Genomic DNA, 27,234 nt, shown 5'->3' on the forward strand with positions numbered 1-27,234 from the left:
CCAGGGCCCGGCAGCCGGCCACCTCCTCCTCCTCCACCTCCTCCTCATCCTCCTCCACCAGGGCCCGGCAGCCGGCCTCCTCCTCCTCCTCCTCCTCCACCAGGGCCCGGCAGCCGGCCTCCTCCTCCTCCTCCTCCTCCGGGGCGAGTGCCAGCGCCCTCAGCGCCGGCAGCATCAGGGGGAAGCGGACGTGGGCGAGGAGGCGCGCGGCGTGGGCGGCTCGCCCGGGCGCCTCCTCGCCGAGCCACCGCACGGCGGCCTGGAAGAGCTCCCGCTCGCCGCCGTGCTGCACCTGACGGCCAAGAGGGGGCGGGGCTTCTGGTAAATCTTTGGCCCAAAAGGTCACGGATGAACTTCTCGATTGTGAACACCGGGCTGGCGTACCTGGCCACTGGAGAGGTAGGACGCCAGTTTGTGTGGCGGCGTGTTGCGGAGGAAGGCGGGCGCGAGGGAGAGCGCGGCGAAGCGGCCGAGCAGCGCCAGCTGCTGCAGGGACAGGTAGGTGTCCTCGCTCACCTGCCGAAATCCACCACGCGCCACAACTGACCAGCAGGGGGCGCTATCACTTCACACGCCTCCTCAACGCGAAGTCCAATGTAACACCATCAAGCTCCTCCTCTTTTATGAACCAGCTCCACCTTCAGGCATCAAGCTCCTCCTCTTTTATGAACCAGCTACACCTTCAGGCATCAAGCTCCTCCTCTTTTATGAACCAGCTACACCTTCAGGCATCAAGCTCCTCCTCTTTTATGAACCAGCTACACCTTCAGGCATCAAGCTCCTCCTCTTTTATGAACCAGCTACAGCTTCAGGTATCAAGCTCCTCCTCTTTTATGAACCAGCTCCACCTTCAGGCATCAAGCTCCTCCTCTTTTATGAACCAGCTACACCTTCAGGTATCAAGCTCCTCCTCTTTTATGAACCAGCTACACCTTCAGGCATCAAGCTCCTCCTCTTTTATGAACCAGCTACACCTTCAGGTATCAAGCTCCTCCTCTTTTATGAACCAGCTACACCTTCAGGCATCAAGCTCCTCCTCTTTTATGAACCAGCTACACCTTCAGGCATCAAGCTCCTCCTCTTTTATGAACCAGCTCCACCTTCAGGCATCAAGCTCCTCCTCCTGATGGTCTGATAGTTAAACCTGAACCAGGTTCACCTGGTCCAGGCCTGGAGATGCTGCTAGAGGCTGAGAGGCTGAGGGGGACGCTTAGGATACACTGAGCTCCTCTCTCCTCTCTCCTTATGGACGCTTAGGATACACTGAGCTCCTCTCTCCTCTCTCCTTAAGGACGCTTAGGATACACTGAGCTCCTCTCTCCTCTCCTCTCTCCTTATGGACGCTTAGGAGATACTGAGCTCCTCTCTCCTCTCCTTATGGACGCTTAGGATACACTGAGCTCCTCTCTCCTCTCTCCTTATGGACGCTTAGGATACACTGAGCTCCTCTCTCCTCTCTCCGTATGGACGCTTAGGATACACTGAGCTCCTCTCTCCTCTCTCCTTATGGACGCTTAGGATACACTGAGCTCCTCTCTCCTCTCTCCTTATGGACGCCTAGGATACACTGAGCTCCTCTCCTCTCCTCTCTCCTTATGGACGCTTAGGATACACTGAGCTCCTCTCTCCTCTCCTCTCTCCTTATGGACGTTTAGGATACACTGAGCTCCTCTCTCCTCTCTCCTTATGGACGCTTAGGATACACTGAGCTCCTCTCTCCTCTCTCCTTATGGATGCTTAGGATACACTGAGCTCCTCTCTCCTCTCTCCTTATGGATGCTTAGGATACACTGAGCTCCTCTCTCCTCTCTCCTTATGGATGCTTAGGATACACTGAGCTCCTCTCTCCTTTCTCCTTATGGATGCTTAGGATACACTGAGCTCCTCTCTCCTCTCTCCTTATGGACGCTTAGGATACACTGAGCTCCTCTCTCCTCTCTCCTTATGGACGCTTAGGAGACACTGAGCTCCTCTCTCCTCTCTCCTTATGGACGCTTAGGATACACTGAGCTCCTCTCTCCTCTCTCCTTATGGACGCTTAGGATACACTGGGCTCCTCTCTCCTCTCTCCTTATGGACGCTTAGGATACACTGAGCTCCTCTCCTCTCTCCTTATGGATGCTTAGGATACACTGAGCTCCTCTCTCCTCTCTCCTTATGGACGCTTAGGATACACTGAGCTCCTCTCTCCTCTCTCCTTATGGACGCTTAGGATACACTGGGCTCCTCTCTCCTCTCTCCTTATGGACGCTTAGGATACACTGAGCTCCTCTCTCCTCTCTCCTTATGGACGCTTAGGATACACTGAGCTCCTCTCTCTCTCCTTATGGACGCTTAGGATACACTGAGCCTCCTCTCCTCTCTCCTTATGGGCTTAGGATACACTGAGCTCCTCTCTCCTCTCTCCTTATGGACTTAGGATACACTGAGCTCCTCTCTCCTCTCTCCTTATGGACGCTTAGGATACACTGAGCTCCTCTTCCTCTCTCCTTATGGACGCTTAGGATACACTGAGCTCCCTCTCCTCTCTCCTTATGGCTTAGGATACACTGCGCTCCTCTCTCCTCTCTCCTTATGGACGCTTAGGATACACTGAGCTCCTCTCTCTCTCTCCTTATGGACGCTTAGGATACACTGAGCTCCTCTCTCCTCTCTCCTTATGGACGCTTAGGATACACTGAGCTCCTCTCTCCTCTCTCCTTATGGACGCTTAGGATACACTGAGCTCCTCTCCTCTCTCCTTATGGACACTTAGGATACACTGAGCTCCTCTCCTCTCTCCTTATGGACGCTTAGGATACACTGAGCTCCTCTCTCCTCTCTCCTTATGGACGCTTAGGATACACTGAGCTCCTCTCTCCTCTCTCCTTATGGACGCTTAGGATACACTGAGCTCCTCTCTCCTCTCTCCTTATGGACGCTTAGGATACACTGAGCTCCTCTCTCCTCTCTCCTTATGTTCGCTTAGGATACACTGAGCTCCTCTCTCCTCTCTCCTTATGGACGCTTAGGATACACTGAGCTCCTCTCTCCTCTCTCCTTATGGACGCTTAGGATACACTGAGCTCCTCTCTCCTCTCCTTATGGACGCTTAGGATACACTGAGCTCCTCTCTCCTCTCTCCTTATGGACGCTTAGGATACACTGAGCTCCTCTCTCCTCTCTCCTTATGGACGCTTAGGATACACTGAGCTCCTCTCTCCTCTCTCCTTATGGACGCTTAGGATACACTGAGCTCCTCTCCTCTCTCCTTATGGACGCTTAGGATACACTGAGCTCCTCTCTCCTCTCTCCTTATGGACGCTTAGGATACACTGAGCTCCTCTCTCCTCTCTCCTTATGGACGTTAGGATACACTGAGCTCCTCTCTCCTCTCTCCTTATGGACGCTTAGGATACACTGAGCTCCTCTCTCCTCTCTCCTTATGGACGCTTAGGATACACTGAGCTCCTCTCTCCTCTCCTTATGGACGCTTAGGATACACTGAGCTCCTCTCCTCTCTCCTTATGGACGCTTAGGATACACTGAGCTCCTCTCTCCTCTCTCCTTATGGATGCTTAGGATACACTGAGCTCCTCTCTCCTCTCTCCTTATGGACGCTTAGGATACACTGAGCTCCTCTCTCCTCTCTCCTTATGGACGCTTAGGATACACTGAGCTCCTCTCCTCTCTCCTTATGGACGCTTAGGATACACTGAGCTCCTCTCTCCTCTCTCCTTATGGACGCTTAGGATACACTGAGCTCCTCTCCTCTCTCCTTATGGACGCTTAGGATACACTGAGCTCCTCTCTCCTCTCTCCTTATGGGCTTTCATGATACTCTGAGCTTCCCTCTCCTCTCTCCTTATGGACGCTTAGGATACACTGAGCTCCTCTCCTCTCTCCTTATGGACGCTTAGGATACACTGAGCTCCTCTCTCCTCTCTCCTTATGGACGCTTAGGATACACTGAGCTCCTCTCTCTCTCTCCTTATGGACGCTTAGGATACACTGAGCTCCTCTCTCCTCTCTCCTTATGGACGCTTAGGATACACTGAGCTCCTCTCCTCTCTCCTTATGGACGCTTAGGATACACTGAGCTCTCCTCTCCTCTCTCCTTATGGACGTTTAGGATACACTGAGCTCCTCTCTCTCCTCTCCTTATGGACGTTTAGGATACACTGAGCTCCTCTCTCCTCTCTCCTTATGGATGTTTAGGATACACTGAGCCCTCTCCTCTCTCCTTATGGACGCTTAGGATACACTGAGCTCCTCTCTCCTCTCTCCTTATGGACGCTTAGGATACACTGAGCTCCTCTCTCCTCTCTCCTTATGGACGCTTAGGATACACTGAGCTCCTCTCTCTCCTCTCCTTATGGACGCTTAGGATACACTGAGCTCCTCTCTCCTTATGGACGCTTAGGATACACTGAGCTCCTCTCCTCTCTCCTTATGGACGCTTAGGATACACTGAGCTCCTCTCTCCTCTCTCCTTATGGACGCTTAGGATACACTGAGCTCCTCTCTCCTCTCTCCTTATGGACGCTTAGGATACACTGAGCTCCTCTCTCCTCTCCTTATGGACGCTTAGGATACACTGAGCTCCTCTCTCCTCTCCTTATGGACGCTTAGGATACACTGAGCTCCTCTCTCTCTCCTTATGGATGCTTAGGATACACTGAGCTCCTCTCTCCTCTCTCCTTTTGGATGCTTAGGATACACTGAGCTCCTCTCCTCCCTCCTTATAGACGCTTAGGATACACTGAGCTCCTCTCTCCTCTTTCCTTATGGACGCTTAGGAGACACTGAGCTCCTCTCTCCTCTCTCCTTATGGACGCTTAGGATACACTGAGCTCCTCTCTCCTCTTTCCTTATGGACGTTTAGGAGACACTGAGCTCCTCTCTCCTCTCTCCTTATGGACGCTTAGGATACACTGAGCTCCTCTCTCCTCTCTGCTTATGGACGCTTAGGATACACTGAGCTCCTCTCTCCTCTCTCCTTATGGACGCTTAGGATACATTGAGCTCCTCTCTCCTCTCCTCCCTCCTTATGGACGTTAGGATACACTGAGCTCCTCTCTCCTCTCTCCTTATGGACGCTTAGGATACACTGAGCTCCTCTCTCCTCTCCTCCCTCCTTATGGACGTTAGGATACACTGAGCTCCTCTCTCCTCTCTCCTTATGGACGCTTAGGATACACTGAGCTCCTCTCTCCTCTCTCCTTAAGGATGCTTAGGATACACTGAGCTCCTCTCCTCTCCTCCCTCCTTATGGACGTTAGGATACACTGAGCTCCTCTCTCCTCTCTCCTTATGGACGCTTAGGATACACTGAGCTCCTCTCTCCTCTCTCCTTAAGGACACTTAGGATACACTGAGCTCCTCTCTCCTCTCCTCTCTCCTTATGGACGCTTAGGATACACTGAGCTCCTCTCTCCTCTCTCCTTATGGATGTTTAGGATACACTGAGCTCCTCTCCTCTCTCCTTATGGACGTTTAGGATACACTGAGCTCCTCTCTCCTCTCCTCTCTCCTAATGGACGTTTAGGATACACTGAGCTCCTCTCTCCTCTCCTCTCTCCTTATGGACGCTTAGGATACACTGAGCTCCTCTCTCCTCTCCTCTCTCCTTATGGATGCTTAGGATACACTGAGCTCCTCCCTCCTCTCTCCTTATGGACGCTTAGGATACACTGAGCTCCTCTCTCCTTATGGATGCTGAGGATACACTGAGCTCCTCTCTCCTCTCTCCTTATGGACGCTGAGGATACACTGAGCTCCTCTCTCCTCTCTCCTTATGGACGCTTAGGATACACTGAGCTCCTCTCTCCTCTCTCCTTATGGATGCTGAGGATACACTGAGCTCCTCTCTCCTCTCTCCTTATGGATGCTTAGGATACACTGAGCTCCTCTCTCCTTATGGACGTTTAGGATACACTGAGCTCCTCCTCTCCTCTCTCCTTATGGACGCTTAGGATACACTGAGCTCCTCTCTCCTCTCTCCTTATGGACGCTTAGGATACACTGAGCTCCTCTCCTCTCTCCTTATGGACGCTTAGGATACACTGAGCTCCTCTCTCCTCTCTCCTTATGGATGCTGAGGATACACTGAGCTCCTCTCTCCTCTCTCCTTATGGACGCTTAGGATACACTGAGCTCCTCTCTCCTCTCCTCCCTCCTTATAGACGCTTAGGATACACTGAGCTCCTCTCTCCTCTTTCCTTATGGACGCTTAGGAGACACTGAGCTCCTCTCTCCTCTCTCCTTATGGACGCTTAGGATACACTGAGCTCCTCTCTCCTCTTTCCTTATGGACGTTTAGGAGACACTGAGCTCCTCTCTCCTCTCTCCTTATGGATGCTTAGGATACACTGAGCTCCTCTCTCCTCTCTGCTTATGGACGCTTAGGATACACTGAGCTCCTCTCCTCTCTCCTTATGGACGCTTAGGATACACTGAGCTCCTCTCCTCTCTCCTTATGGACGTTTAGGATATACTGAGCTCCTCTCTCCTCTCTCCTTATGGACGCTTAGGAGACACTGAGCTCCTCTCTCCTCTCTCCTTATGGACGCTTAGTATACACTGAGCTCCTCTCTCCTCTCTCCTTAAGGACGATTAGGATACACTGAGCTCCTCTCTCCTCTCTCCTTAAGGACGCTTAGGATACACTGAGCTCCTCTCCTCTCTCCTTATGGACGCTTAGGATACACTGAGCTCCTCTCTCCTCTCCTCTCTCCTTAAGGACGTTTAGGATACACTGAGCTCCTCTCTCCTCTCTTCTCTCCCCTTATGGACGTTTAGGATATACTGAGCTCTTCTCTCCTCTCTCCTTATGGACGCTTAGGAGACACTGAGCTCCTCTCTCCTCTCTCCTTATGGACGCTTAGGATACACTGAGCTCCTCTCTCCTCTCTCCTTATGGACGCTTAGGAGACACTGAGCTCCTCTATCCTCTCTCCTTATGGACGCTTAGGATACACTGAGCTCTGAGCTCCTCTCTCCTTATGGACGCTTAGGATACACTGAGCTCCTCTCTCCTCTCTCCTTATGGACGTTTAGGATACACTGAGTTCCTCTCTCCTTATGGACGCTTAGGATACACTGAGCTCCTCTCCTCTCTCCTTATGGACGCTTAGGATACACTGAGCTCCTCTCTCCTCTCTCCTTATGGACGCTTAGGATACACTGAGCTCCTCTCTCCTCTCTCCTTATGGACGCTTAGGATACACTGAGCTCCTCTCCTCTCCTCTCTCCTTATGGACGCTTAGGATACACTGAGCTCCTCTCTCCTCTCCTCTCTCCTTAAGGACGTTTAGGATACACTGAGCTCCTCTCCTCTCCTCTCTCCTTATGGACGCTTAGGATACACTGAGCTCCTCTCTCCTCTCCTCTCTCCTTAAGGACGTTTAGGATACACTGAGCTCCTCACTCCTCTCCTCTCTCCTTATGGACGCTTAGGATACACTGAGCTCCTCTCTCCTCTCTCCTTATGGACGCTTAGGATACACTGAGCTCCTCTCTCCTCTCCTCTCTCCTTAAGGACGTTTAGGATACACTGAGCTCCTCTCTCCTCTCCTCTCTCCTTATGGATGAATCTTCATCTCACATTACTAACTCTGCTTCCTCTCCTGAGTCCTTGTGACTTCTCGTCTCAGAAGTATAAAATAAATTGAACACTACATTTGAACTTGTTATTAATAATTCATAACCATTATTCAAACGATTAATGAATGCTTTATAACATGTTCGTTATGAAGTAGATTCATATAATCGCTCCTATAAAGCCTAGGTGGCGTATAAACAGTTACTTAACCTCCTGTAAATGTGCTCAATACTTTATGAATGCTTTATGAATACAAACATTTGCTCATTTTTGCCGTGTTTATGTTTGGGTTTCCTCCTTCTCCCGACACTGAGACGACCCTGGTGCTCCTCCCCGTCTCACCTGCAGAAGGTGGGCCGCTTCCAGCACCTGCTCAACGTTTCCTCCGTCCAATGGCAGCTCTCCGCTGTACAGGAAGTCCACCACAGCCTTCAGCCCGAGGAGAGACATCCCGACCAGCTCCACCTGCCGGCGGGAGGACGGCGGGGGTTAGACCAGCACCCCCCCCCGCCCCCATCCCACCTCCTCCTGGCGCTGCTCCCTCATTCCCAGAGTGAACATGGTGTGGAAGTACGTGCTGGAGACGGCCAGCAGGGCGCGGTGAGCGGGGAGCCGCTGGTCGCCCGCCACCAGCAACACGTCGCAGAACTGGCCCCGCCCCCGCTGCTCGTCGAGGCCCCGCAGCACCTCGGGGGCCTGGTCCCCCCAGAGGAACACCTGGGGGCGTGGAAAGGGGTTTAGTTCAGGGGGCCATCTGCACTCCCTCTAGTGACCACCAGGGGGCGACTCCTCTGGTTGTATAGATGTCTATGCTTCATGTGTTAGAGCTGCATTCTCTCTCCTGACCACCAGGGGGCTCCTCTGGTTGTATAGAAGTCTATGCTTCATGTGTTAGAGCTGCATTGTCTCTCCTGACCACCAGGGGGCGACTCCTCTGGTTGTATAGAAGTCTATGCTTCATGTGTTAGAGCTGCATTCTCTCTCCTGACCACGAGGGGGAGACTCCTCTGTATAGAAGTCTATCCTTCATGTGTTAGAGCTGCATTCTCTCTCCTGACCACCAGGGGGAGACTCCTCTGTATAGAAGTCTATGATTCATGTGTTAGAGCTGCATTCTCTCTCCTGACCACCAGGGGGCGACTCCTCTGTATAGAAGTCTATCCTTCATGTGTTAGAGCTGCATTCTCTCTCCTGACCACCAGGGGGAGACTCCTCTGTATAGAAGTCTATCCTTCATGTGTTAGAGCTGCATTCTCTCTCCTGACCACCAGGGGGAGACTCCTCTGTATAGAAGTCTATGCTTCATGTGTTAGAGCTGCATTCTCTCTCCTGACCACCAGGGGGAGACTCCTCTGTATAGAAGTCTATGCTTCATGTGTTAGAGCTGCATTCTCTCTCCTGACCACCAGGGGGCGACTCCTCTGGCTGTATAGAAGTCTATGCTTCATGTGTTAGAGCTGCATTCTCTCTCCTGACCACCAGGGGGAGACTCCTCTGTATAGAAGTCTATGCCTCAGAACGTTTGGTAGACTCCCAGGGTTAAAGAAAAGAAAGAAGTCCACTGTCAGAATACTAATATCAAGATGGAAGAGAAAAATAATTCAAAAGTTAGGATAAAATAAATCCAGAAAAATGACTTAAATTCTTAAAAATTATATTAAATGTTCTACTAATGTCCTAATAATATTGTAGGCTGTGTCGGGCAAACATATTTGCATATTTTTCATTTAACCCAAATAATAAAAAAAATGGGCTCAGAAGGTGGTGGTCGCCCCGGGTCAGGCCTACAGTACAGTTATCTACAGCATGGAGAGATATATATTCAATATATATAATATATATATATTATATCTCTATAATAAAATTATATATATATATTAAATATTAAATATATATATCTATAATAAATAGTGCTGTGAAAAATAACGCGTTAACTCAGTTAATCCAATTACAGGTTTAACTAGTTTTTTTTTTTTAACGCATTTAACGCATGCGCAGAATGAGCTTCCAATCCGTCTGTTGTTGGTCGTCGGGACGAAAAAAAAGTCACTTGCAAAATGAGCTTCCAATCCACCACTTCAACCTGAACTCTGTCCGCTCTCATGCAGACGGTCTGTTCATCGGTAATGATCCTTCCGCAGGTTCACCTCCGGAAACCTTGTTACGACTTCTACTTCCTGTAGATCAGGGTCTCAACACGTCGATCGCGACCTGCCAGTCGATCGCGGCGTAGTGTCGGTAGATCGCATGACATTAAAGAGATTGGCCCGCCCCCTGACATGTTCTCTAGAGCACGTCTTTGTTCTTTTATTAAACTAAACGTCTGTTGTTGATCGTCTCTCCACAGCAGCATGTCATTTCTGTCTCTTCGCGTTGCGTTAACACTTATTGATCTCCGTCTGGCGCGCCACAGAGCTCCGTGCGCGCGCATCGGGACCGAGCAAAAGAAAAGTCACTTGTCAATCTGTCCACCTTTAGATTGTATCATGGTGGAGTTAATGGTTGACAAACAAGAGAAAAATGCTCTGTTTAACCCTCCTGTTACCTTTACATTTACGAACATATTTTACCCTCGGGGTCAATTTGACCCCAGCAATTAAAACCTCCAGAAAATTATTAGAATTAATATTGCTTCCCAAGTTTAAGTGTGAGGTACTTTATGTTTGTTTGTTGACGACCTAAATAGCCCTTTAAATAAATAAAAAAGTTGATATTTCTTATATGTTTGACAGTGAAAACAGCCTGGGGTCAAATTGACCCCAAAGAACACCGACATTAAACATTGAATGGGGTCAAATTGACCCGAAAGGTAACAGGAGGGTTAAACATTCTGTTTAGGATGAAGATGTATTAATGTTCCATATGGAAGAAAACTGCTAAATAACTGCTGAGTTGCAGCACCATTGTATAGAAGAATGTATAAATGTATATATCCGTCTTTTGTCATAAATCTCTATGTTCTCACAAAATATACCGAGAATATCGGTAATATGTGATTAATCATGATTAATCCACAAAAACCTGTGATTAATCCGATTAAAAATTGTAATCGTTTCACAGCCCTAATAATAAAATAATAAAATATGTATCATAAAATTATATATTGTGGCATCACAAGAGAACAGGTACTGGAGGGACGCTATGTTCCCACTCGATTACAGCGGCCACCTGACAAAATGGCCGCTTAGTTGGAAACTACAGCTCCCAGACTGCCTCACCACTCACCAGCTGCAGGTGCTTAGGACATCTAATTGAGGCAGGGCTGGGAAGCTTAAGAGGAGACAGAGTGGAAGGGCCTCCAGAACAAACCCAAGCCCAAGAGAACAACCCAGAGGAGGACTTTGTTAAATGGACTTTGTTTTGAAGATACGTTTTTCTCCCCCGGGACGCTTTTTGTTGAACTATGGACTTTTTCTTATTTTGGTTGGACTGAATGAACCTTCCTATTCATTTTAAACATTGCACTTTTGCCAGTTTTTATTTCTCCCTTGCACTGCCCCACCCTAGACGGCACTAGGGACAGCCCGTGACGTGACAATATATATATATATATCTCGTATAACTGAAATGTAACTCTTGAAACAATGTGTTTTAATAACTCCGCACTGGGCAAGTTGCACCATTTAGCCCAAGTGAAACCGGAAGTTTGCTGTTTTACTTTAAAAATAAGAGTGTTAAAGAATAATCCGTTTTTTGCATTTTCTTGCGTAAAAAAAAAAGGTGAATCACTCGTTCTTCCAACAATATTTGATTCCTCAGAGGATTTTAAAGATATACTAGAAATGGAATATATTATAATAATGAATGTTTTCTTTGTAATCAGCCAAAATGAAGAATTCGTCGGTTGACTTCCCTGCAGAAGGAGCCAGTGGCCGTTCTCCTCGGGAGGGGTCTGAGCTGGTTGTAACCGCCCTGCTGGATGTCGCTGCAGCCCACACACCTTCAATTAAGTGGACAATTGTCCTCTTTTGTTCAATTCAATTCAGTTTATTTGTATAGCCCAATTTCACAAATTACAAATTGGTCTCGGAGTGCTTTACAATCTGTACACATAGACATCCCTGCCCCAAAACCTCACATCGGACCAGGAAAAACTCCCAAATAACCCTTCAGGGGGAAAAAAAGGGAAGAAACCTGCAGGAGAGAACAGAGGAGGATCCCTCTCCAGGATGGACAGAACAATAGATGTAATGTGACCAGAAGGACAGATTTAGAGTTAAAATACATTCAATGAATATGACAGAGTGTATGAATAGTTCATAGTAGGCATATTCCACGATGGAGACCTCCACGATCCATCAGGCAGATGGCGGTGGGGAGGAGGAGTGGGCGGAGTCTCAACAGTGGGCGGAGTCTCAATAGGGCAGTGGCGTCGTTATATATCGTACATATGGGTTATGATATGTGAAACAAATCATTTCACTCAAACATATTACAGAAGGCTTGTTTGACTGCCTCAGTAATGAGAGGGGATGGTTCTCAGGCTACATGCTGATTGGGTATTCATAAATGACGTCATACACGTCTCACTGTGACATGTAGAACTGCATTCACACACGATGTTGTGAATACATGTATACCACTACTTTTTTGGTGTAACTTTATTTTGAAAGAGCGCACCGGAACATGCCTTGGTGCGTCGTGTGCGCGTGACAGGGCCCTCACACCGCGGACCGTCACGCGCACACGGCGCTCCCATCTCAACCTGCGACGAGCATCACCGACGAGCATAAAGCAGACGCGTCCGGAAGCAGCAGAAGAAGCAGAAGCCGCCGCCGCACCGGTCAGTCAGTCGGTGGTCGTGATTTAGCACCGGAGCCTCCACCGTTACCGGCCGCTGGTGCATCACTGGAGACGGTAGCCGCTCCCCTGACACCGTGCTACGCTCGCGCTCCCTCCAACTGCACGCGACGCCGTCAAACATGGCCTCCACCAAGATCGATAAGGAGGCTTGCAGAGAGGCTTACAACCAGGTCCGGGACGACGGCAGCGACGTCACCTGGTGAGGCTCCGTGCGCGAGGGACCGGGACTCACGGGACTCACGGGACTCACGGGGACTCACGGAGACTCACCGGGACTCACGGGGACTCACGAGACTCACGGGGACTCACGGGACTCACCGGGACTCACGGGGACTCACGAGACTCACGAGACTCACGGACTCACGAGACTCGTCTCTGAAGCTCCTCATGAACCTGTATTCTGTCCTCGACGCGGCGACATCAGACACATCGATCCCTTTGATCTGTTGCCGCCCACTGCGCGCTCTCTCTGTCTTTCTGTCTCTCTCTGCCTCTCTCTCTCTCTCTGCCTCTCTCTCTCTGCCTCTCTCTCTGTAGACTCAATACTGCGCGCGCTGCTTTATTTAAAAAATTGTGGCGTGAACGTTCGAATTTAATCCAAGGAGGAGGAGGAATTTAAACCGTCGTAGTAACAATATTGAACTCGAACGACGTCGAGGAAACTCACATCTGATCTGGATTCACTGTTAGCGACCCCCCCCCCCCCCCCCCATACACACACATATCGCCCTGATGGGGCAGAAGTCATTTCCTTTGTCCTGTATTCAGAGAGGATAACGTTATAGTAGTGACACACACACACACACACACACACACGCATGGCTGACACAGGCGCCTCCCCCCCCCCCTCTTACACCTTGCAGTGTGTGTGGGGGGGGGGGGGGATCTTTGTGTATTGCTCCAATCTGCGCAGCAACAAAACATGCTGCAGGGAGCACCCTGCTCCTCGGCTCAGGGTGCTCCTCAGGGTGCTCCTCAGAGTGCTCCTCAGGGTGCTGACTGACTGCTGCTCTGCTCCTCCAGGGCCGTGTTCAAGTACGAGGGCGCCATGATCCTGCCCGGGGGCCAGGGGGCGGACTACGAGGACTTCAAGAGCATGTGCACAGGTAAGGAGCCCCCCCCCCCCATGGCGGCTCTCATCTCTGAAGTTAACCTCTCTCACCGAGACTTATCTTTGCTTCTTTACGGTCAAATCTGTTTGAGTGGTTTCTGTTTTTGTACGGCGTCGAACTTTAAACCAGCAGAGTTAGGATGAAGGAATGAAGGAGACACACTGAAGGAGACACACTGAAGGACTCACTGAAGGAGACGCACTGAAGGAGACTCACTGAAGGAGACTCACTGAAGGAGACGCACTGAAGGAGACTCACTGAAGGAGACACACTGAAGGAGACTCACTGAAGGAGACTCACTGAAGGAGACTCACTGAAGGAGACGCACTGAAGGAGACACACTGAAGGAGACACACTGAAGGAGACACACTGAAGGAGACTCACTGAAGGAGACTCACTGAAGGAGACTCACTGAAGGAGACTCACTGAAGGAGACGCACTGAAGGAGACACACTGAAGGAGACACACTGAAGGAGACTCACTGAAGGAGACGCACTGAAGGAGACTCACTGAAGGAGACTCACTGAAGGAGACTCACTGAAGGAGACGCACTGAAGGAGACTCACTGAAGGAGACGCACTGAAGGAGACTCACTGAAGGAGGCGCACTGAAGGAGACTCACTGAAGGAGACTCACTGAAGGAGGCGCACTGAAGGAGACTCACTGAAGGACTCACTGAAGGAGACTCACTGAAGGAGACTCACTGAAGGAGACGCACTGAAGGAGACTCACTGAAGGAGACGCACTGAAGGAGACTCACTGAAGGAGACGCACTGAAGGAGACTCACTGAAGGAGACTCACTGAAGGAGACGCACTGAAGGAGACTCACTGAAGGAGACTCACTGAAGGAGACTCACTGAAGGAGGCGCACTGAAGGAGACTCACTGAAGGAGACGCACTGAAGGAGACGCACTGAAGGAGACTCACTGAAGGAGACTCACTGAAGGAGGCGCACTGAAGGAGACTCACTGAAGGAGACGCACTGAAGGAGACTCACTGAAGGAGACTCACTGAAGGAGACTCACTGAAGGAGACTCACTGAAGGAGACGCACTGAAGGAGACTCACTGAAGGAGACTCACTGAAGGAGACTCACTGAAGGAGACTCACTGAAGGAGACGCACTGAAGGAGACGCACTGAAGGAGACTCACTGAAGGAGACGCACTGAAGGAGACACACTGAAGGAGACACACTGAAGGAGACTCACTGAAGGAGACGCACTGAAGGAGACTCACTGAAGGAGGCGCACTGAAGGAGACTCACTGAAGGAGACTCACTGAAGGAGGCGCACTGAAGGAGACTCACTGAAGGAGACGCACTGAAGGAGACGCACTGAAGGAGACTCACTGAAGGAGACTCACTGAAGGAGACTCACTGAAGGAGGCGCACTGAAGGAGACTCACTGAAGGAGACGCACTGAAGGAGACTCACTGAAGGAGACTCACTGAAGGAGACTCACTGAAGGAGACTCACTGAAGGAGACGCACTGAAGGAGACTCACTGAAGGAGACTCACTGAAGGAGACGCACTGAAGGAGACGCACTGAAGGAGACTCACTGAAGGAGATGCACTGAAGGAGACGCACTGAAGGAGGCGCACTGAAGGAGACTCACTGAAGGAGACGCACTGAAGGAGACTCACTGAAGGAGACGCACTGAAGGAGACTCACTGAAGGAGACTCACTGAAGGAGACGCACTGAAGGAGACGCACTGAAGGAGACGCACTGAAGGAGACTCACTGAAGGAGGCGCACTGAAGGAGACTCACTGAAGGAGACGCACTGAAGGAGACGCACTGAAGGAGACTCACTGAAGGAGGCGCACTGAAGGACTCACTGAAGGAGACGCACTGAAGGAGACGCACTGAAGGAGACTCACTGAAGGAGGCGCACTGAAGGAGGCGCACTGAAGGAGACTCACTGAAGGAGACTCACTGAAGGAGGCGCACTGAAGGAGACGCACTGAAGGAGGCGCACTGAAGGAGACTCACTGAAGGAGGCGCACTGAAGGAGACACGGTCACCACGAGGAGGGAACAGACACTGAGTCACTAGAGGGAGCAAAGCTTTATATATATAATGGGGTTAAAATGATCCCTGAGATCATCGGTGTGGTCATGCTCTCGGTCTCCACCAGGGGGCGCTGCTCTGCGATTGGGTGTGGCTGGCGGGTTGTCTTTAGAGATCGGTGCCTCGGGGCTCGACTCCTTTTCTTTAAAAAAAATCATGTTTTGCTGACAGAGCTCACATTCCTGTTGAAATGACTCGTCATCACCACGCTTTACGAGCACTACGCCGGGGAGCTGCCTGGTCCCGTTGACACACTCACACTCACACACACTCACACTCATACACACACACACACTCACACTCATACACACACACACTCACACTCATACACACTCACACACACTCACACTCATACACACTCACACTCATACACACACTCATACACACTCACACTCATACTCACACTCACACACACTCATACACACATACACACTCACACTCATACACTCACACACACTCACACACACACTCACACTCACACACACTCACACTCATACACACTCACACTCATACACACTCATACACACACTCATACACACACTCACACTCACACTCACACTCATACACACTCACACTCATACACACACTCACACTCATACACACTCACACTCATTCACACTCACACACACCTTGCTGTCTGTGGCCTTGTCTCTATTTAGCAGTGAAGCTGTAACTGCAGAAGAAAGAGGAACCTCGAGTGCAGGAGGAGGAGCCTGTGCGGAGGAAGAGGAGGGCTCGTCCTCACCTTGTGATGAACGGACACCGAGACTTTGAAGAACTCCATTTCTGCAATGTAGCAATAAGTTATTTAGTCCCATGGATTATTCACCGCAGGTCACCGGCCTCTGAGAGCTTCCTCGCTCCACCTGTCACAGGAAGTGACATCAGCCGGCTAGCGGTTAGCTCTCTACGTTCGCTACTAGCTTGTTTTATCTTTGTTGGTGACATGAGAATAAATAAGCAACTCCGTTAGGTAGAACAACAGTACACACAGCTTCGGAGTGAGGGTTAGCCTTTGAGCTACAGAGTTAGCCTTAGAGCTACGGGGGTAGCCTTAGAGCTACAGAGTTAGCCTTTATGTTGCGGGGTTAGCCTTTCGGATCAGGAAAAACTCCCAAATAACCCTTCATGGGGGAAAAAAAGGTCAGAACCCTTGAGGAGAGAACAGAGGAGGATCCCTCTCCAGGATGGACAGAACAATAGATGTCATGTGACCAGAAGGACAGATTAGAGTTAAAATACATTCAATGAATATGACAGAGTGTATGAATAGTTCATAGTAGGCATATTCCACGATGGAGACCTCCACGATCCATCAGGCAGATGGCGGTGGGGAGGAGGAGTGGGCGGAGTCTCAACAGGACAGTGGCGTAGTCATGAGCAGGAATTCCACGACCCAGACGATCCATCAGGCAGATAGGATCTATGCCGTCTCATAGGGTCCGATGACCCCATGAGACGTGAAGTCACAAGGACTCCGGGGAGAAAGCAGAGTTAGTAACGTGTGATGAAGAGATGAACATTCATCCCTAAGGAGAGAGGAGAGGAGAGAGGAGCTCAGTGTATCCTAAACATCCATAAGGAGAGAAGAGGAGATAGGTACTCAGTGCATCCTAAACGTCCCCCGGCAGCTATAAGCCTATAGCAGCATATCAAGGGGCTGGACCAGGTGAACCTGATTCAGCCCTAACTATAAGCTCTGTCAAAGAGGAAGGTCTTCAGTCTACTCTTAAACGAGGTGACTGTGTCTGCCTCCCGGACTGAAGGTGAAGCTGGTTCCATAAAAGAGGAGCTTGATAACTAAAGGCTCTGGCTCCCATTCTACTTTTTAAGACTCTAGGAACTACAAGTAGTTCCGCATTTAGTGAGCGCAGCTCTCTAGTGGGGCAATATGGTACTACACGCTCCTTAAGATATGATGGTGCATCACCAATCAAGGCTTTGTAGGTTAAGAGAAGAATTTTAAAAGTGATTCTTGATTTTACGCGGAGCCAGTGCAGAGCAGCTTGTGCAGGAGTGATGTGATCTCTTTTCTTAGTTTTAGTGAGAACACGAGCTGCAGCATTCTGGATCAACTGGAGGGACATAAGAGACTTATAGAGCAGCCTGGTAATAAGGAGTTGACCTCAGAGACTTATAGAGTAGCCTGATAATAAGGAGTTGACCTAAGAGACTTATAGAGCAGCCTGATCATAAGGAGTTGACCTAAGAGACTTATAGAGCAGCCTGATAATAAGGAGTTGACCTAAGAGACTTATAGAGCAGCCTGATAATAAGGAGTTGACTATAGAGACTTATAGAGCAGCCTGATAATAAGGAGTTGACTTAAGAGACTTATAGAGCAGCCTGATAATAAGGAGTTGACCTCAGAGACTTATAGAGTAGCCTGATAATAAGGAGTTGACCTAAGAGACTTATAGAGCAGCCTGATAATAAGGAGTTGACCTAAGAGACTTATAGAGCAGCCTGATAATAAGGAGTTGACTTAAGAGACTTATAGAGCAGCCTGATAATAAGGAGTTGACCTAAGAGACTTATAGAGCAGCCTGATAATAAGGAGTTGACCTAAGAGACTTATAGAGCAGCCTGATAATAAGGAGTTGACTTAAGAGACTTATAGAGCAGCCTGATAATAAGGAGTTGACCTAAGAGACTTATAGAGCAGCCTGATAATAAGGAGTTGACTTAAGAGACTTATAGAGCAGCCTGATAATAAGGAGTTGACCGAAGAGACTTATAGAGCAGCCTGATAAGGAGTTGACTTAAGTGACTTATAGAGCAGCCTGATAATAAGGAGTTGACTTAAGTGACTTATAGAGCAGCCTGATAATAAGGAGTTGACCTAAGAGACTTATAGAGCAGCCTGATAATAAGGAGTTGACCTAAGAGACTTATAGAGCAGCCTGATAAGGAGTTGACCTAAGAGACTTATAGAGCAGCCTGATAACAAGGAGTTGACCTAAGAGACTTATAGAGCAGCCTGATAATAAGTTGACCTAAGAGACTTATGGAGCAGCCTGATAATAAGGAGTTGACCTAAGAGACTTATAGAGCAGCCTGATAATAAGGAGTTGACCTAAGAGACTTATAGAGCAGCCTGATAATAAGAGTTGACCTAAGAGACTTATAGAGCAGCCTGATAATAAGGAGTTGACCTAAGAGACTTATAGAGCAGCCTGATAAGGAGTTGACTTAAGAGACTTATGGAGCAGCCTGATAATAAGGAGTTGACCTAAGAGACTTATAGAGCAGCCTGATAATAAGGAGTTGACCTAAGAGACTTATAGAGCAGCCTGATAATAAGGAGTTGACCTAAGAGACTTATAGAGCAGCCTGATCATAAGGAGTTGACCTAAGAGACTTATAGAGCAGCCTGATCATAAGGAGTTGACCTAAGAGACTTATAGAGCAGCCTGATCATAAGGAGTTGACCTAAGAGACTTATAGAGCAGCCTGATAATAAGGAGTTGACCTAAGAGACTTATAGAGCAGCCTGATCATAAGGAGTTGACCTAAGAGACTTATAGAGCAGCCTGATAATAAGGAGTTGACCTAAGAGACTTATAGAGCAGCCTGATAATAAGGAGTTGACCTATAGAGACTTATAGAGCAGCCTGATAATAAGGAGTTGACCTAAGAGACTTATAGAGCAGCCTGATAAGGAGTTGACCTCAGAGACTTATAGAGCAGCCTGATAATAAGGAGTTGACCTAAGAGACTTATAGAGCAGCCTGATAATAAGGAGTTGACCTAAGAGACTTATAGAGCAGCCTGATCATAAGGAGTTGACCTAAGAGACTTATAGAGCAGCCTGATAATAAGGAGTTGACCTAAGAGACTTATAGAGCAGCCTGATAATAAGGAGTTGACTTAAGAGACTTATAGAGCAGCCTGATAATAAGGAGTTGACTTAAGAGACTTATAGAGCAGCCTGATAATAAGGAGTTGACCTAAGAGACTTATAGAGCAGCCTGATAATAAGGAATTGACCTAAGAGACTTATAGAGCAGCCTGATAATAAGGAATTGACCTAAGAGACTTATAGAGCAGCCTGATCATAAGGAGTTGACCTAAGAGACTTATAGAGCAGCCTGATAATAAGGAGTTGACCTAAGAGACTTATAGAGCAGCCTGATAATAAGGAGTTGACTTATAGAGACTTATAGAGCAGCCTGATAATAAGGAGTTGACTTAAGAGACTTATAGAGCAGCCTGATAATAAGGAGTTGACCTAAGAGACTTATAGAGCAGCCTGATAATAAGGAGTTGACCTAAGAGACTTATAGAGCAGCCTGATCATAAGGAGTTGACCTAAGAGACTTATAGAGCAGCCTGATAATAAGGAGTTGACCTAAGAGACTTATAGAGCAGCCTGATCATAAGGAGTTGACCTAAGAGACTTATAGAGCAGCCTGATCATAAGGAGTTGACCTAAGAGACTTATAGAGCAGCCTGATAATAAGGAGTTGACCTAAGAGACTTATAGAGCAGCCTGATCATAAGGAGTTGACCTAAGAGACTTATAGAGCAGCCTGATAATAAGGAGTTGCAGTAATCCAGTCGTTTGTTCTGTGGGGTTCGCCTCTGAGCTACAGGGTTAGCCCTTTAGCTACGCCCTCCCCCCGCCATGGTGTCACTAGAGGAACTCTTCCCCTCAGGAGCCTTCATATGAAAGACCTGGGCGTCGCCACGGTGATGATCGGTCCTCCTCTGGGAACCCTGCACCAAATGAAACGATTGCTGACTCCTTGACCTCGGGACCTCCTCCCAGCGAAGAGCGGGAGACATGTCGGTGACACCGCTCCACCCGACACCGTCCACAGGAGAGGCTCCGGTGTCAGGAGGGACACGCCCACTTCAGCCCGAGCACACGCCCACTTCAGCTCTCTGCTGCTGGCTCACTGTGGGGGGTCAGAGCGGCTTCATCTGCAGGGGAGGAGAGAGGAGAGGAGGAGAGAGATCTAAGTGCTGACATGAGACCTATACCTTCTCATAAATCTATTTCTGACCATCTTATTTAAAGTCTTGGCCTTTGACACTTTTCTACTCCAGTTGTAATATTGCAGTGTTTACTTGTTTACTTGTTTACTGGTGTTTGAACGGCGTCTTTATGTATTCATAGAGCGCCGTTCAAACACTTCAAAGTGCTTCAACGGGATCCTGACTGCTCACCGGAGACTTTGAGAAGACACGGAACGGGACCCACACTGAGGGTCCAGTGTGACCTCTGACCTCCATGAATAACTGCGTGAGCCACTTTCATCCGGGCGTGTGGCGCCCCGTTGACCTCGTGACGCCACGGTGACCTCACTGTGACCTCGTGACGCCACGGTGACCTCACTGTGACGTCACGGTGACCTCACTGTGACGTCACGGTGACCTCACTGTGACCTCGTGACGCCACGGTGACCTCACTGTGACCTCGTGAGGCCACGGTGACCTCACTGTGACGTCACTGTGACCTCGTGACATCACGGTGACCTCACAGTGACCTCACTGTGACCTCGTGAGGCCACGGTGACCTCACTGTGACCTCGTGAGGCCACGGTGACCTCACTGTGACCTCCTGACGTCACGGTGACCTCACTGTGACCTCGTGAGGCCACGGTGACCTCACTGTGACGCCACTGTGACCTCGTGACATCACGGTGACCTCACAGTGACCTCACTGTGACCTCGTGAGGCTACGGTGACCTCACTGTAACCTCGTGAGGCCACGGTGACCTCACTGTGACCTCCTGACGTCACGGTGACCTCACTGTGACCTCGTGACGCCACGGTGACCTCACTGTGACCTCCTGACGTCACGGTGACCTCACTGTGACCTCGTGACGCCACGGTGACCTCACTGTGACCTCGTGAGGCCACTGTGACCTCGTGACGTCACGGTGACCTCACTGTGACCTCGTGACGTCACGGTGACCTCACTGTGACCTCACTGTGACCTCGTGACGTCACGGTGACCTCACTGTGACCTCACTGTGACCTCGTGAGGCCACGGTGACCTCACTGTGACCTCGTGACCTCACTGTGACCTCCTCACGCCACTGTGACCTCACTGTGACCTCGTGACGCCACGGTGACCTTGTGACCTTGAAGCGTCCTCCAGCAGTCGGTGGGTTGAGATGCTCCACTTTCAGGATGATGTACCAGAGACTTTGACGTGGCCGTTGTCATGGTGACGTCACACGATGGTTTGTGTCCTGATGTTTCAACGCCTCCAGTTCCACCATTTCTCCATCGCCATCTTGGAATATGGGCGTCGCCGTTGTTGTTTCCCCCAGGTCCGGGGCCCTGTTCCCCCCACGGGGCCCTGTCCCCCCCTCGGGGCCCTGTCCCCCCCCACGGGTCCGGGGTCCTGTCCCCCCCACGGGGCCCTGTTCCCCCCACGGGGCCCTGTCCCCCCAGGTCATATTAGGATGCAATGCTTTAATGAAACCTCTTCCAGCTGGAGGCCAACACAACGGGGTTGGTTGGGAGTTGTTCCTGATGTGAGGTCAAAGGTCAGGGATGTGGGGTGTGTCCAGACTGCTCTGAGGGGAGGTCGTCGGCTCAATGAACCGGTCCGGTCCGGTGAACTCACGGTACCGGGAGGGAATCAATACAAAAGGAAACTGGTGAACGTGGCAAGTTTCCCTAAATCACTCGTACACGCCACTTCAGAACCGCTCTGGTCCTGCATTGTGTCTGTTGAATAGGGTCCAGAGCCCAGAGGCCCCAGAGGCCCCGAGAGGCCCGAGTCGGGAGGAGAGAAGCAGAACAAGTGTTTCTGGGTCTGCTGCACGTTCCTCAGACAGTGGACCACCATGAGGGAGAGGGGCGTGGCCTCTGGGTCGCCTCTGCAAGGCTCACAAAAGACTACTCCACTCGTCTGTTGACCTGAATATCACACACACACACTCTCACGCAGTGGCCCCCCCGGCGGTGTGGTGAAGGGCGTCTCCGCTGTAACGCTCTCCTCCTCCTCCTCAGATGACACCCGTCTGTTCGCCTTCGCCCGCATCACGATGGGCGACGCCATGAGCAAGAGGGCCAAGTTCATCCTCATCACCTGGATCGGCGAGAACATCGGCGGCCTGCAGCGCGCCATGATCAGCACCGACAAGACGCTGGTCAAGGACATCGTGCAGGTCAGTGGGGGCCACGTGGTCACGGTGCAGCGGCCCTCAGGGGGCCACGTGGTCACGGTGCAGCGGCCCTCAGGGGGCCACGTGGTCACGGTGTAGCGGCCCTCTGGGGGCCACGTGGTCACGGTGCAGCGGCCCTCTGGGGGCCACGTGGTCACGGTGCAGCGGCCCTCTGGGGGCCACGTGGTCACGGTGCAGCGGCCCTCTGGGGGCCACGTGGTCACGGTGCAGCGGCCCTCTGGGGGCCACGTGGTCACGGTGCAGCGGCCCTCAGGGGGCCACGTGGTCACGGTGCAGCGGCCCTCTGGGGGCCACGTGGCCACGGTGCAGCGGCCCTCAGGGCCACGTGGTCACGGTGCAGCGGCCCTCTGGGGGCCACGTGGTCACGGTGCTGCGGCCCTCTGGGGGCCACGTGGTCACGGTGCTGCGGCCCTCTGGGGGCCACGTGGTCACGGTGCAGTGGCCCTCTGGGGGCCCCAAGGTCACGGTGTAGCGGGCCACGTGGTCACGGTGCTGTGGCCCTCTGGGGGCCCCAATGTCACGGTGTAGCGGCCCTCTGGGGGCCACGTGGTCACGGTGTAGCGGCCCTCTGGGGGCCACGGTGCAGCGGCCCTCTGGGGGCCTCGTGGTCACGGTGCTGCGGCCCTCTGGGGGCCACGTGGTCGGCCAATGTGTTCACTGAGCAGCGATGATGTCATCGCTGGAGGACAAAGAACCGTTTCTTTGTCCTCAGGAATTTATGGCCAAAGAGTTGGAGACATCAAAAGATCCATTGTGTTGTAAAGTGACTCTTTATGGACTCTCTACTGACTCTTTATGGACTCTCTACTGACTCTTTACGGAGTCTCTCCTGACTCTTTATGGACTCTTTACGGACTCTCTACTGACTCTTTATGGACTCTTTATGGACTCTCTCCTGACTCTTTATGGACTCTCTCCTGACTCTTTATGGACTCTCTCCTGACTCTTTATGGACTCTCTACTGACTCTTTATGGACTCTCTACTGACTCTTTATGGACTCTCTCCTGACTCTTTATGGACTCTCTCCTGACTCTTTATGGACTCTCTACTGACTCTTTATGGACTCTCTACTGACTCTTTACGGACTCTCTCCTGACTCTTTATGGACTCTCTACTGACTCTTTACGGACTCTCTCCTGACTCTTTATGGACTCTTTACGGACTCTTTACGGACTCTCTCCTGACTCTTTATGGACTCTTGACGGACTCTTTATGGACTCTCTCCTGACTCTTTATGGACTCTCTCCTGATTCTTTATGGACTCTCTCCTGACTCTTTATGGACTCTCTACTGATTCTTTATGGACTCTCTACTGACTCTTTATGGACTCTCTCCTGACTCTTTATGGACTCTCTCCTGACTCTTTACGGACTCTCTACTGACTCTTTATGGACTCTCTACTGACTCTTTACGGACTCTCTCCTGACTCTTTATGGTCTCTTTACGGACTCTTTACGGACTCTCTCCTGACTCTTTATGGACTCTTGACGGACTCTTTATGGACTCTTTATGGACTCTCTCCTGACTCTTTATGGACTCTTTATGGACTCTCTACGGACTCTCTACTGACTCTTTATGGACTCTCTCCTGACTCTTTATGGACTCTTTATGGACTCTCTACGGACTCTCTACTGACTCTTTATGGACTCTCTACGGACTCTCTACTGACTCTTTATGGACTCTTTACGGACTCTTTATGGACTCTTTATGGACTCTCTCCTGACTCTTTATGGACTCTCTACTGACTCTTTATGGACTCTTTATGGACTCTCTCCTGACTCTTTATGGACTCTCTATGGACTGAATCAAGACACAATGCAGTGGCTTCATAAATTGATCATTTGTGATAGCTATTGTAACTAGCGCCAGCATGCTGTCAATATAAACTCTGTTTTGGGATGACTATATATATATAGAGTTCAGTTTTATTGTTGATGGATTCTGGTGCAACTCTTCCGAGTACAGAGTTGTACGTGTTGAGTTTGCGTAGCGGCGTTCCCTCAGAACATAAAGACGTGAATAGTTCTGTGTTTGATTAACTCTTTTGTGTCTGCAGAACTTTGCCAAGGAGTTCATGTTCAGTGACCCGAGGGAACTGGATGCAGACAACATCCGCATGGAGCTGAAGAAGGCGGGCGGGGCCAACTACGACGCTCAGGCCGAGTAGAGGGCGCCGAGGGCCACCGGGGGGGGGGGGGGTGTACGTCTTCCTCCTAATAACCAGACACGTTCACGCCGCCTGATGTCGGCTCATTAGAAAACTAATTCAACAACCAATTAATGTAGTCCCAGCTTCAGGGTCCCGGTGCTGCTGGTGCACCTCCAAGGGGCCGCTTCAGAACCGTCAGGGTGCTCTGTGGCTCGTGTCCCTGGCATCGAGGCTCGTCTTGCACAATGTGATTGTTTTGATCGCGTCGGCTCAGAAAAATCTAACTTGTTTCGGGAAAAGAATACGACCCTCATTTGAACAACGCAAGCAAATGTATATTGACGTGCAAAAGACCCCCCCCCCCCCCCTTAATATGACAGGCTCGATAGCACTTTCTGGTCTGTGTGGTGTTCAGCAGTGGGTTAGCTTAGCATAAAGAAACGGGGAAAGGGCTAGCCTGTCCTGAGCTAACGGAACCGGCTCCTCTAAAGCTGATGAACACATGTTGTGTCCTCAGTGGAACAACAACGCCAAAGCAGCTAACGGTCAGCGCCCGTTAGCTGGAGACGTACGGCGCCCAATTGACATTTTACACTTTGATTTTGTATCAATTAAACAAATCTGATACAATGTCTCAATGAATGAGCACGAGAGGTGTTGGTGTTGGTGTGTCCCCCCCCCCCCCCCCCCCGTTTTTTTGGTCAGCCATGCTAGCTCCTTCCCTCCATTTGCAGTCTTTGTGCTAAGCTAACTAGCTGCTAGCTTCAGGACCGTGGTATCGACTCACAAAGAAATAACAAGAAAGCAAAGAAGCCAATTCCCCAAAAGCTCTTCCTTTTAAAAATGTCCGCCGCCGTGTTAGCCCTCTGGCGTCTCACCAGCTCAAACTGGCCTCTCAGCTCGCGGTTATCTCCTGTGCATCTCATCCTCATCTCAGCTGGGCTGCAGTCGAGCAACAGGAAGTTGCGTTAGCGGCGGATGTATGTCACGAGGTCTCCCTTCTGACGGGACGCTCCTCGCCGTGAGGCCCTGTTCCCCTCCACACCCTGGGCGATGGCCGGCGGCCGCTGGAGTAGATGATCCCGCGTCATGCCGCTAAGTACCCGTTAGCTACCACGTGTTCTCCAGCCAGCTGTGTCGTGTCCCTCCCGTGTCCCGTGCTTCGTGCTGTGAATCCTCTCCAGTCCGACTGTCTTCTCTTTGTGATCATTTACGGACCTGATTTTTATGCACTTTTTACTCCTTCCGTTTTTTTGTGAGCCGGCGTCCCGCCTGGCGACGTGCCAGATGAAGACAGAAGCCTGACATGCCGCAGGGCGAGCGGTGAATGTTATCCCAAAGGATTCCCAGGAGGGAGATGTTTCCACGCTCTGCCGCTCCAAGGTGTCCGTGCCGACTGTAACATACTGTGTTTGACTGCCTTCGCCTCCCAGGGAGAGGGGCATCATGGGAGCTTGTGAACTCTACACTGTGATTGGCTGTCTTCCTCACATGGGACTTTGATCTGCACATGGCTCATTACCAGCCTGGGCTCTCTGTCCCGGCCCGGAGGAGCCGTGTCTCGGTTGGAGCATCTCTTGTTCGTGTGGTTTCAACCCTCTCTCCCCCCCCCTCCCTGCAAAAAAGAGTTACTTGATGTTTTTCTTGTACTTTTTTTTTTTGCCGATTAATTATATTTTCTGTGAAGTGTTTTACCTTTTTGACTTTATTTGTAAGAGCATTGCTATTGGTCATAGGCAGAAGAGATTTCAAAAAAACAAAATGTTTAAAAAAAGAACAATTCAAACTGAGGTCAGTCATTTCAAAATAAAATTGATGTTTTTTCCAAAATCTGCTTCTTAAAGTGTCGTTTGTGTTGAGATGTGTTTTGGCTCAGTTGATGAACACATGACTTATTGGATGTGGTTTCAGAAGCCGCCTCCCCCTCTGACCTCTTCCTGTGACATCAGGAGCTCGTGCTGACCTCTGACCTCTGCGTCCACCGCCCGGTCAGTTATTACTGTATCCAGGCGCATGGACCTGGACTTGTTGGTCTGTTCTGGTCATCCGACCACTCCAAGGGCTTTAACTCTCGATGACATCATTCACCCATTCATACACTGGTGGGAGGAGCTAAGGTTCACCTGTCCATCAGCAGTAACTACCATTCACACCCTGGAGAACAGCTGGAGACGTCTGGGGCTGTTGGCCTGATGGAGCCCCACCTGATGGAGCCCCACCTGATGGAGCCTCACCTGATGGAGCCCCACCTGATGGAGCACCACCTGATGGAGCACCACCTGATGGAGCCTCACCTGATGGAGCCCACACCCTGATGGAGCACCACCTGATGGAGCCCACCACCTGATGGAGCACCACCTGATGGAGCCTC

General features: G+C 50.4%; 2 protein-coding genes across 2 annotated transcripts in view; both read left to right on the top strand.

Annotated features, from left to right (window-relative positions):
• Positions 1–27,234, top strand: part of zgc:56622 (uncharacterized protein LOC326033 homolog) — a 218,308-nt gene that overhangs the window by 30,129 nt on the left and 160,945 nt on the right. The gene's annotated exons all lie outside the window — the stretch shown is intronic.
• On the top strand, positions 11,566–26,695 carry cotl1 (coactosin-like F-actin binding protein 1). The gene is made up of 4 exons (XM_056417688.1): positions 11,566–12,584; positions 13,409–13,491; positions 22,538–22,695; positions 24,771–26,695. Exons 1-4 carry the CDS (start codon positions 12,505–12,507, stop codon positions 24,879–24,881), a joined length of 432 nt encoding a protein of 143 aa, XP_056273663.1. The 5' UTR covers positions 11,566–12,504; the 3' UTR covers positions 24,882–26,695.

The sequence above is a fragment of the Pseudoliparis swirei genome, chromosome 6 (assembly GCF_029220125.1).
Source record: "Pseudoliparis swirei isolate HS2019 ecotype Mariana Trench chromosome 6, NWPU_hadal_v1, whole genome shotgun sequence".
Classification (NCBI taxonomy): Eukaryota; Metazoa; Chordata; class Actinopteri; order Perciformes; family Liparidae; genus Pseudoliparis; species Pseudoliparis swirei.